This window comes from Manis pentadactyla, chromosome 5, assembly GCF_030020395.1.
Source record: "Manis pentadactyla isolate mManPen7 chromosome 5, mManPen7.hap1, whole genome shotgun sequence".
In the NCBI taxonomy this organism is placed as follows: Eukaryota; Metazoa; Chordata; class Mammalia; order Pholidota; family Manidae; genus Manis; species Manis pentadactyla.
The window spans coordinates 156,562,083-156,574,422 of record NC_080023.1 but is presented as its reverse complement, the minus strand read 5'-3'; the positions used below and the strand labels follow the sequence as shown (position 1 = coordinate 156,574,422).

The 12,340-nt window shown below is 45.5% G+C and overlaps 1 protein-coding gene across 1 annotated transcript in view; it reads right to left on the bottom strand.

Annotated features, from left to right (window-relative positions):
- CEP250 (centrosomal protein 250) overlaps window positions 1-12,340 on the bottom strand; it is a 46,174-nt gene that overhangs the window by 32,129 nt on the left and 1,705 nt on the right. Inside the window, exons 2-10 of the mRNA XM_057502930.1 lie at window positions 8,318-8,448; window positions 6,765-7,053; window positions 6,248-6,304; window positions 5,267-5,349; window positions 4,891-5,056; window positions 4,157-4,263; window positions 3,661-3,909; window positions 2,114-2,210; window positions 323-424 (exon numbers count right to left, since the gene is read on the bottom strand). Of these exons, the coding sequence (XP_057358913.1) occupies window positions 323-424; window positions 2,114-2,210; window positions 3,661-3,909; window positions 4,157-4,263; window positions 4,891-5,056; window positions 5,267-5,349; window positions 6,248-6,304; window positions 6,765-6,950 (1,047 nt within the window). The 5' untranslated portion in view covers window positions 6,951-7,053; window positions 8,318-8,448. The remainder of the gene's footprint in view (window positions 1-322; window positions 425-2,113; window positions 2,211-3,660; window positions 3,910-4,156; window positions 4,264-4,890; window positions 5,057-5,266; window positions 5,350-6,247; window positions 6,305-6,764; window positions 7,054-8,317; window positions 8,449-12,340) is intronic.

The window sequence follows — 12,340 nt, the reverse complement described above, 5'->3', positions numbered from 1 at the left end:
GCTAGAGCCCTTGCTGAGAGAAAAATAAATGAAGAAATGAAGAAAGAAGAGGCCACTGAGGTAACAAAGACCAAACGTGGCCACTGGCCTGAGAATTGCCGCTGGCAATAAGAAAGGGGGCCTGTTCAAGCAGGAAGTGCTACACTTTGATACTTAGCTACCCCATAGGGTTACAGTCTTCAAATACACTCAGAGAACTCAATCCCACAAGATCCTAAGGCCAAACACCTCAAAGAGTGGCAATCTAGGCACAACTGAGAGGACATGGAGGCTGGAGGAGTGAGGCATAACCCGGTTACCACGAACAGGAGCTCGCTAGTACCTGAGTTATGTTCCTGATCGCCTGCTGTAGAGATAGCTTCTCTTCTTGGGCATGCCTACTGAGAGATGCTTCATGTTCCAGTAATTCGGCATGATTTGTCTCCTGGAAGGGAACAAAATAGGGCCTATTAGGTAAAGTCTTAGAAGAGAATTTGTCACTCCAAGCCCCATATCAACCAGTCTCATTCTGTCTATTGTGTCAACCTCACTTTTTCCCTGACCACACATGAATTCTAACCATGTCCTAGGACTCTGAAGACAATGTGATGTGGTAGTTAAAGAGTTCAGAATAAGTGACTAGGAGCTCCAAATTAGATTGCCTAGATTGGGAGTTCTTGTGCCATCTAGCTTGGTAAACTTAAGCAACTGTTTCTTTGAGCTACCTTCTCTTTAAAACAGGACTAATTAACAGCAAATACTATATAGTTTTCTTTTGAGGCTTAAATGAAAAAATGCATGTAAGTTACTCAACATAGTGCCTGGCACACAGCAAATGCTCAATAAATGTGAGTTATCATTGAATGGAGGATGGCTTCTGTCTCTGAACAGCAAATTGATGCTTAAGACCTAAGGCTAATCCAGAGAAATTTCTAGTCCTAAAGCTAGCAAGAAACTTAAAGACTCAAGATTTCCTCTCTTGCTTCCTATCATACTGTGTTAGTGAAGGCCTGAAAACACAGCTTTGCTTTGTTTGGCATGTATAAAATTTGAAGCAATTTATAAATTGAGAGATTTTTATGAGTTGAGGAATTCATAAAAATCTAAATTTCTAGCTTCTCTCGTAAAGTTAACAAACGGGCCACACCATTCCTACATGGTAATAATTCACTGAAGTTGAGCAGTGGATGCCTCCTCTAGACAAAACAAGTGTTCTTCAGGGTCCTGCAGTCCCTACTCCTCCTCACTGTTTCCTTAATATTGAGATCAAGGGTCCCCTGTAGTACTGAAAATTAAATATGATAGCCCTGGAAAACCAGATTTCTTACAACTGAACCCGCTTCACTCATTTACATTATTGGGGCCCTGTGGACATCTGAATTTGCAAATTCCTGACCCAAAAGAACCAAAACGGTATAACTGAACCCAGCTTGGGTGGGAAGACAAGGGGTGGTATATGCATGGACAGAAGTTGAGGACCCACCTAAAACCCAGACGTCTGAAAATTCTTAGAGATGAAATGAAACATGGAATCAAGCCAGAGGTTCTAATATTGGAGAATCCCTTTGTTAACATCCCTGGTAGATGTTAAGCCAGTGACACAAATCTCATCCCCTCGTAAGACAGGCTGAACAGCTCTACTGTTAGTCAAACTCTACCACCCTGTAACCTCTAGTCATTGACATTACTTGTGCCCACCTGGAAAACAAACAACCAATTCCTTTCCCCAATGCCAGTCATTCAGGTCTGTGGAGGAAGCCATCACATCTTCCTCAAGCCCCTTCTTTTCCAGACTGAACACTGCCACACTCCTCAGTCATCTCCCGTTAAGACTAGGTTTTGAATCTCTCTGCACATCCCCTGCCTAGTTGGCCAGGATGCCTCCTAGTGTGTGTCCCACTCTCAATGAGAAGGACACACTGCGTGCACATGCCATTATAGTTTCCTCGGGAATAGAGATAGTAAACACTTAATATTTATTGAATGAATGAACGAATAAGTTAATTAATTTTTAGATTCAGCCAAAATTTATTTTTGGGCTTTAGCTCTCAACAATGAACATTTGACTGGTATCCTGCACTATCTATCCACAAGGCCCACTCCCAGCTCCTTTCCAGAATAAAGGATCATGTACCAGGATCTCCATTGTCTCTCTCAAAGCCTTTACCATCTTTTCATAATCTTCATTTTGCTTCTGAGACTGGGTCAGTAGAGCAGAGAGCTCGGCCACCCTGAAGAGAAGATCGCAGCACTGTCACCTGGGCAACCCACCGATGTGAACAGAGCTACTGTGCAGCACACCCCAGCCCCAACACAGACACTCCCACTGTAGCCTTCCCGGAGTCCCTTGGACGCCCCCAGCCCCTGAGCTCCCTGAATACCACAACGTAGCCTTGAACTAGGGGGAATCCAAAAGCCACTCAGACACATGCAGGGATTTACCACATTTCAAGGCTGGAACACGTGTTTGGGGGCCCGAGAGCTGAAGGAAAGCCCTGGCCCAGGCCCTTCCCGGGCCTGCTTGATCTTGAAGTCAAGCACCCTGAAGCCAATAAGAACATCAGAATTGCCACATGGGATAGTCCCAAGCTCCCTCCAGCACAAAGTTCTGACTCTGATAGGGAAAAAGGACAGTCAGTTCGGGGAGATTATGGTCAACCTCCCTGATAGTAACTTCAAAGTTCAGGGAAATTACCATACATTTTTATCACTTCATGCTATATCCTGGAGTCAGCACTTGGTATTATATAGGCAGCTAAATAAATATGTCTTGAATGAATGTCATCCAGAAATTTAAACTTTTTTTCAAAGTTTTAATGCTTTTATTCTGTACCATCTCTAAGAGCCTTAACTCACCGTATGGTCATTCATTCATTTAATTATTGTATCACTCAACAAACATTTATCAAGTGCCTGCTATATGGCAGAGGAAGAGCAAAGTGCCAGAGACACTGACTCTCCTGACCCTTGCTCTCTGTCCTTGTGCTTCCAGTGCCTTCGCAACTGAATCTAAACACATTGCAATTTATGTATGCCGCCAACAGGTGGGGACACAACCCCAGCCACGGGGGGGGGGAAACTGAACTTCACAGAGATTGAAGTGGGGCTCTGCTTATGCCCCTGCCCTTCTTATCATCATCATTAAAAAATATATATTTCATTAAATCTAAAAAATAAAAGAACCTAACCCTCCCCCAAAAGAAAACTAAATATTCATCAATGAGACAGTGAGATCAATGCTGTGACAAGCAGGTCAAAGACTACAAAAGGATATAGTGATTTAAGAGGCTATTCACAGAAGAGGTGACATCTAAAGGGTAAGATGGGGAGAAAGGAGGGAGGCATTCCAGGCTAGGCTCAGCATGTGTAAGGCAGGGAAGCATGGAAGAGCTCGGCTGCTCTGGGAACAGCAGGTAGCTTGGTGAAGACAGAGGACAGAGGCGTAGCTAGCTAGCTCTGTAAATCAAAAGGCGAGAAACTGAGCTGCAAGGTAGTCTGAGGGCAGAGGGCAATGATGTGGCCCCAAACTGTGGCACGGGGTTTCAAATTAGACTCCCTCTGGCACACCTCTGTCCCCTCCTGTGGGAGGACTGCTCTTCACGTCTCCCCTGCCTGCCTCAACTCCGTGAAGGGGTCAACTCCCTCTCAGTGGGCCCTTCCTAGGACCCCAGCATAGCTCACCTATCCTGAAGCTCGGCCTTCTCCAGGTCCCCTTGACCCGCCAGCTGAATGGACTCCTGGCTCCTTGCATGGGCTTCCTTCTCCAGCTCCCGGCTCTCAGTCAGGAGCAGCAGCTGGGCCGCCTCGCTTCCACCCAGTCTCCCAGATCCACCCGGTTCCCGACACTGTGCACCCACGGTCAAGCGCAGACAGCAGGTCAACAGGGACCCGGAAAGCCTCACATGCTCAGCCTTGAGCTCCGTCAGATCTCTGAGTACGAGCAAGGGAAGAGCAGACTCCAGTAGGGACCAGGGAAGGGCACGTGAAGGTCAGGTCCAGGGAAGCCTGAGAAGCGGTCTGGGGAAAACCACCCGAATCCCTCCCTGCCAACCCTCCCACCAGCCCAGTCACCCACACCCTGGCCTTCCCTCCCACCTGATCCCCCACCACAGCAGCCCGCTGTTGTAAGTCAGAATCAGTATGGGCAAACCTCCTCCCTTCTTATCCCCATGCTAACCTGTCAGTGGCTGACTTCATCTCTAGGAAGTGGCGTCGGAAGGTCACCACCTCCCGCCATAGACTGAGAAGGCGGCCATGCTCCCCTTTCAGGTAGCCCTTGAAGAACTGTTATGGGGGATACTTATGAACGGGTGTCTGTAATAAAGTTAGCAGTCTAGGATTCAAAAGGTCAAAGGGCCTGGGATGGCATATGACCTTCTGAGCTACATTAGAAAAGGATAAACAGTAGCCACTCAACCAATGGGAACTACTACCATTATTACCACAGACTTATTATGACAATTAAATGATACAACATCTATCAATCACCTAATACATAATACCTGGCACAGAGCAAAAGCTCAGGAAACATTCGTTTCCTTTACCTGAGATCTGTAAAATCCCCAGGGTCCATATCTGGTCTTTCTTCCCCATTCAATTTCAACAGGTATCTCCTTAGCATCTAGATATGAAGACCTCCTGAAGAGGGGAGTCAGCAAGCTTTCAGATCCATCTAAAAGCCTACATTAGTCACGTATGCAGGAGCACTGTTGCTTTGGGTGTCGTACACCAGCCAGCCAAACCTTGGCTCAGCAGCGGCCAGCCCACACAGGGCACAGCTGCCAGCGTGAGAGGTAAGGATGGTCAGGATGTTAACAACAGCTCAGTTCCACCCAAGCCCTGAAGTTAACCCCTCTTGGCACAGACCAGGGTAGTGCCCTGCTCTCGGTTCCAGCCCCCTTCTCCTCTTACCTCCTGCTCCATCTGCCACTGGCTCTCTTTCCTCATTAGCTCATCCCGGGACCGGCTCCAGTCTACTGTCAATTTTTCCATATCTTCTCGAAGAGCTTTATTCACAATGTCAGCTTTTTCCACGTGCAGCCGAAGCTGGGTGTTCACCTCTGCTAGACTCTCACACCTGCACTGGGGAGGGGTAGGAGCAGGTGCAAAATAAAGGGCTGATCCAATCCTGGACTTCTTGGAGTAAGATGACAACCACTGGAATTTTCCACTGCCAGGAGGTGGAAGGCTAAGGCTGATTCACGTTCACCCTTAGGACAGAGGTTTCCCATTAGCCTTCTCCACCTCCTGGCTAATCACCCAGGCAAGAGAAGTTGGGGTCCATCACCTCTGTTGCTCCTCCTCCAATCGGATTAGCAGCTGTTCCAGGCTTGACTCCTCCACACTGTCCCACCTCTGAGGGACTGGTCCCTTAGCCAGACAGAAATGAGCATATTTATCTCCAAAAAGAGTATCACTCAGACCAACTCCCGACGCCCCCTTCTATAGCAGCCCACTCCCATTTTACTCTTTCTCCCCTTTGGACTCTTTTCTCAATCACTGCATCCTGAAAGGAAATCTGTGACATCCCTCCCTCCAAAAGTGAAGTGGTGGCTTCTCTGGAAAGATGGCTTTTGGTTGTAAAAAGAACTTTGAACCCAAGGAGTATATAAGAGATATCTTTCACTAATGGTCTTGACTTCTACACTAATTTTTGGACCTTGGGAAGTTAGTTAATTTCTCTGAGCTGCAAAGGTGATGTCAATCCCCACATAAAGTTGCTTTGCAGATTAAATTATGTAATTACATGACAATGCCTAATGGTGCCAGGACTACACAGAATGGTACTCAATAAATTTTGTTACTTCCCTTCTTCTCAGAGAACTTCTCTGAAAGTTACGTGAGAAGGTGCTGAGAGGGAGCTGGAACAAAGGCACATGGGCCTTTTAAAGCCAGTTCTGCCCAGCCAATGGCACAAACAAATCCCTGTGTCACAAACATGTTTTTAAGCCTGCAAAGGTACACATCTCTTTAAGACAGATAAACACTGACACCTTCTGGAGGACAAATGCACTTCTCCCCTCTGAGTCCACACCCCTTCCAATCTGATGAAATGTCCTGACACTGTGTTTTGTCCTTAGAGAGCCACGGGTTGGAGTCTGACAGGCCTTGAATCGCTAGGTCCAGTGAGTTGCCTGCGTGATAAAGCTCTTGGGAGAGAGACTTCTCCAAAGCACCACCTTATTACACCCCAGCCTGCCTCAGTCAGCAAAGCCTAGCAAGTATATTCACTTAGGGCTTAGGAAGATCCCACAACAGTCTCACTCACCACGGTGGCTTCCAGCCGCTTCTCCAGCTCTTGGCACCAGCCTCGGTACTGCAAAACCTGAGGTAAACAGAGCAAGACGTGGGCATTGGGCATGGCTGGTATAAAGAGCCCAAACTGAAGGTCCCTGAGGACCTGGGGCAAAACTGCTGTGAACAGGGGACTGGGTGCGGAGGGTGAGGCAAGGCCATGACATCTTATAGTTTCTTTTGGTCATTAATAATACTTTATGCCTCTTGTATTGGAGAGGTAAGATCATGGGCTTTGGAACCAGAAAACCAAGTGTCAGGCCCTAGCTCTAGACTAGGAGAACAAAGCTAGACAATTCCTTCAGCCCTCGTGAATGTCATCCTTAAAAGGGACATGACACATATTTCATGGAGTAGCAGTGCACATCGAAAGACAGGCTGTTTAGGACATCCCTGCGATATGGTTTTTTCTCCCACTACCCTTATCCAACCCAGCTCCCAGCTCTAGGAGGTGTTCTCTTCTTCCCTCCCTGCCGGGGAGGCTGTCTCACCTTGGCCTGCAGCTTCCTCACAAGGGATGCTTGCCGCTGCTGGGCCTCCTGGGAGTTCTTCAGCTTCCGCCAGGAGGCTGCTTGGTTCTCCGCCATCTGCTGCTGTAGCGCCAGCACCTGCTCCTCCAGCACCAGCTGCAGTGACTGGGGCTTCATAGTGTTCAACCCAGGGCCTCCTGTCTCCATGGGGACACCAGAAAGTAAGCCCGCAGGCCCCTAGGCAGCCAGGAGCTGCTTGCTCTCAGCAGGGTCTCTAATCATTGCTGTGCCTCTTAGACTTCCTCTTGAGCTGGGGACCAAAACAAACATAGTGGAGTTGAAAGGACTGTCTAGATGACTGGCATTTATTCAACAAATACTCATTAGGTCTGGCAAAGCTGGGTGGGACAAAGCAAACAGATTCTTTTAATACAGGACTCCTCGGAGCCTTTAAAATACTAAGATGGACCTAATCTCTAAGGGGTGCTATGATGAGGATCATTTCCCAAATTTTCTGGACCACGAAACAAGCTTACAGGACTAGTGCTACCTGGCATGCCTTTTGGAACTCCACACCAGATCAAGACCTCTTGGTTTGCCACTGCATCCCTAGTGCCTGGCACAGTGTTGAATGAATCACTGAAGCTGCTTTTAGTCTAGCAGGGGAGATTACAGTACAGTGTGCCACATGCAATAAGAGACATCATAGGTTAATATGGGAAAACAGCTAAGTACTGTTTAACCCAACCCAGGGCCTGTGAACTGTGTGGATCATTATCACTGTAGTTAAGACTTGCTAAACACTTCCACGGGTCAGTCACTTTGCTAGGTGCTTTACACACACTGTCACTTTGTCATTACGATTATCTTGAAACCTTCCAATGCCTTCATATCATACTTCAGTGTAGGTACTATCATAACTCTTTATATATGGATGAGGAAACTGAGGCTTACAAACATTAAGCCTCAGGGAAGAAACCAGAAAGGTTAAACAATGTGTCCTAGTTCGGAGTTGGCGTTAGTTGATTAGGGATTTGAATACAAGTAGTTTATGAGATGGAGTGGCAGGCATTTCAGGCAGGAGATCCAAAGAAAGAGGAGCTTTAGTGGATGGTAAACCCTCCTCACCCACCAGGAGTTGGGTCAAAACAGAGCAGTGGGCATCCACAGGCGGGGGCCAGCCTAACCAGTGACCTTCAGAGATACCCAGGGGATGGGGAGGCACAGCAGTCAAGAGGAGTTTGGGTGCTAGACAAGCTCTGCCCCTATGGGCTCTGCAACTGTGGGTGTGCCACTTCCCTTTCATCTCATCCAAAAATGAGAGCACACAGCTACACGACCTCTGAGTTTCTCAGGCCCCTAAAACACAATAACCTTTGGGGAAGCGGGGAGGTTAGAGTTCTCTCATTTTATTAATCCGGAGACACCCACCAGCAGGGTTAAGGAATATCTGTGTTTCCAATCCAACTCCCTATTCAGAGGACGGAATACCCAAGCTGCTGTGTTGGCACAGCTGGCAGAGCACCAGTCTTATACTCTGAAGACAAAGGTGTATACAGCACACGCAAACCTACCATGTGCACATACAGTGGGGATTTCAGGGGCCCTTAATGCACCAAATGGTCAGTCTTCCTGGCTCAAATGCCACCTCCCATCATGTCCTTCCAGATGTGCCCAGGAAGAGTTAATCACTTCTATAGCCAGGCTATAACTACACATACATCCACACATATATACATGAAGTATATACACAGAATAACATATGTATTATTTTATGATATATAATTATGTATACATAGAAAAATACATGTATTCATTCAGAGAAAGTCTGATGCCTATATTACATTTTATCATTACTATTTGTCTATCTTCTCCACTAACCTGTGAGTTCCACAAAGGCAGGAGCTCTCTATCCATTTTGGTCATTAGTAGGTGGTCAACAATGCATAATGAAGGGTCATGTGGGCCCCATTCCTGTCAGATCTAAACCCTTGGCCAGAGATGACAAATATGGCTCGTTGGCTCTTTTCAATCACAGTGTGGCTTTTGGTTTACAATGGTTTTAAGAATCCAAATTAGGAACCAACATTTACCATTGGGAGAATGTATTAAAAAATTCTTAATTTGGTTCCTTTGGAAAACAGGAGTACCTAGTGACCCTTGACCCACTTTCCTACAAGACAACGACCAGCCAGAGTTAAACAGTGCATGCCTGCTTTAGTTAGGGCGTCTGCTCCTCCGGGTCATCAGTCTCCACCTGCTGCCCCGGCTTTTCTCTCCCTCACACTGAGAGCAGATTTCTATTGTCATGTATCATTGCACTTGTGCTGTTGTTTTTCTTGTAAGAGTTATATAAGAAAACTCAGTTTGTTAATTTACATTACCTCCTGGGCAACTGAAAACACCTGAGTTTCTTCATTATACTGTACTAGACAGTAAGGAAAGTATATAAAGTAGAAAGAGTGCAGTGGTACCAATAAAGGCTTAGTGTCACCAATACCCAAGCCTGCCTCTTTCAGCCTCTGAACCACTCAATACAGTCTTCCCCCAAAGTTCAAACATCCTCCTTTGCTGCCGTCCTTTCCACCAAGGTTGTACCGACCAGCTCACCATGGCTCTGTGAAATGCTAGCCCAGTCCTTCTCTACCAGGTGGAGGCACAAACCTGCTGGGAAACAGCTCTTACTGCCAACACTACCAGCAACAGAAGTAGCTCTGGGTTCCTTCAAGTAGGCCTGAGGAGCCTTTGCTCTCCTGAGGGTTGAGCTGGGCTTCTGAACACAGTAGGAGCCTCAGAGACCCCAAAGGCTCCCTCACACTTTTTGAATCCCAATCCCCAAAAGACTAGGTTGGACCATATGAAATTGAAATATTTGCCCATTGTTTTAACCTATAAAAATGATAATTTCATGTAGTTCCAATCTATTATCTCTACAGGCAGCCCTGCCATAGTTTCTAGAAATCTCATATTAAATCCTCTTTTAGGATAAGGCTGCTGCTAATGTGTATGTATTGTCTGGGAGAGCAATAGCAGTAGTTCAGTAAGAAAATGGAATTATCCTAGAATTGTATGATTATTTTATTTTAGTAATTAAAAAAATTTAGAGCCAACCTCATTTTGTTCATATTTTATGTATATGCCCCATTTGCTTAAAACAAACAAAAAAAGAATTGAGACTGCAGCAAATATACCATATAAATGTAAAATGTAACTAATAGGGGAAACTAGGTACAAGCATATGGGACCTCTCTGGGCTATGCAAGTTTTCTGTAAATAAAAAATTATCCTTAAAAAGATAGATTATTTTTTAAATGATTTGAAGTGTTTTCTGATTAAAACAAAATGAAACAAAAATCCCCATAAAGCTGAAATTCACTGAAACAAGAATAAAAAGAGGGAGGGAACAGAGAAAAATTAGATCAGGGGTATTTCTGAAATTGAATTTAGTTCTGAGCTTCCACAAGATGCCGTTCAGCACCTTTTTATTAACTGTCAGGTCAGCCAGAGAATAAACTCTCAGAGTTCCAAAAGAAAAGTAGGTTTCAATGTCCCTCAGAAAAGGAAAAGGTCAGTAGTTGGCAAATGGGAACAGACTGGATTGCATTCAAATTAACTAATAGATATGAGAGTGCTTTGTAAACTGTAAGCCACTGAAAAAACATTACCATTATTGCAGAAAAATGGAAAAGATTCACTTCTTTCTAGACTGATTTATCCCCTAACCCTCATGAATTCCTGCTAAGAGTCAGGCAGCCTACCACAGTGATACAGACATTAACAAGCCCCACTTCCTCCTTCTGCTGGGAAGGGCAGTAACCTCTGAACCTACAGTAGAAAGTGACAGGAGAGTGATATAAACTAAATATTTCATCTCCCCTCATCCAAAATACTCCAAAAGGACTACTGAAAGTTTAAAGTAGAAGTAACACCACCTAGCCTTGGAAAAGAAGCATAATGCCACACGGACTGGTATGTTTAAATAGAAACTCTCACTTAAAACAAAAAAGGAAAAACACTTGAGTGCACAAACATTTTATTTCCCAAGCTAAGAAACTACTTATATTTTTCTGCAGAGACCATTTCTGTTCTTGCCCCATACAAACATTAGCATTTGGCTCCTTACGTAGGTCTCATATGCATGGCCTTCCTTCTCCTACCTGTCTGGCCTCTCCCTTCAGTCACCTCTGCTGGCTTCTCCTCACTTCCCTTCCGCCTGAAGGCTGGAGATCCCAGGGCTCAGGCTTCAGACCTCTTCTCCAACTCCATTCAACTCCTAGGTAATCTCCTCCCGTTTCCTGGCTTAAAATAGCACTTGAACACCCATGACTCCCAATGTTACACCTCCAGCCCTCACTTCCCTCTGGAATCGCATACTCCTATACTAAATCCAAACATCTGTTTTACTTCTCCGCATAAATGTCTCACAGGCATCTCAAAGTTAACTTGTCCAGAAGTGAAGCCCTGCTCCTCCAATCTTCCTCAGTACAGTAAATGGCAACTCCAACCCTCTGGTTGCTCAAGCCAAAAAGCCTTACAGTCATACTGACTCCATTCTCCCACACCCTATAACCGACCCATCAGCAAATCCTGTTGGCTCTACCAGACTCTCTCACTTTTCAACCCCTCACCATCATCATCCTGGCCAAGTCACGCTTCTCTTCCGATATAGTGGGTCTTAGGAGGTGCAGTCTAATTCTCTCCCCTTGAGTGTGAGTTGAAATAAAGCTAATGAAGCTGAATAAAGGCACTACAGCTTCTCTTTCTCCCTGCTCTTTCTGCCATTCCTGAGGACACTCGGGCAGCCCTGTGAAAAGACCCAGTGCTAAGACATCATCTAGGCAGCAGATCAGCCATCAGCTTGACTGCAGTCTCTTGAGAGATCTTAAGCCAAAAGCACACAGCTAAACTGCTCTTGGATTTCTGATCCACAACTGAATGAGACAATAAATAATTGTGTGTTGATCTGTTAAATTTTGGAGTAATTCTTTGAACAGCAATAGAAAACTAATACACTTGGATTACTGTAAAAGCTTCCTACATGATAGTGATGCTTCCACCCTTGTTTCCAAAACTTGTTTCTCCTCAACAGCATAGTCAGAGTGATCTTTTTAAAACACCGACGGATAACGCCACTGAGAACCCACCAACGGCTACTCAGAGTCAAAACCAAAATCACTACAATGGCCTACATGGTCCTTACTATTTGATCCAGCCTCCGATTGTTTTCATTCCATGTTTTACTTCTCTCTCCCCTTTGCTCACAGCCCTCCAGCCACCCAGCTGTCCTTGCTGTGTGTGCTTAGAACACACCAAACCACAAACTCATCTCAAGGCCTCCCCCTCCAGTTAGCTTCAGGATTTGCTCCCTTACCACCTTCAAGTATCTGTTCAAATATCATCTTCTCAGCAAGTTATTCCCTAAGTATCCAATATAAAATACCACCAGCCTTCCACACATACTTCCACACCAATTTCCCAAGTGCAAGAATTTTTTTTTTTATTCATTGCTGTCTTCCCAGCTCCTAAAACAGTGCCTGTTTCAAAAATTCTCAATCATACTTGTAAATGTAGGTTGGTCACGGGGATATTAGTACAGC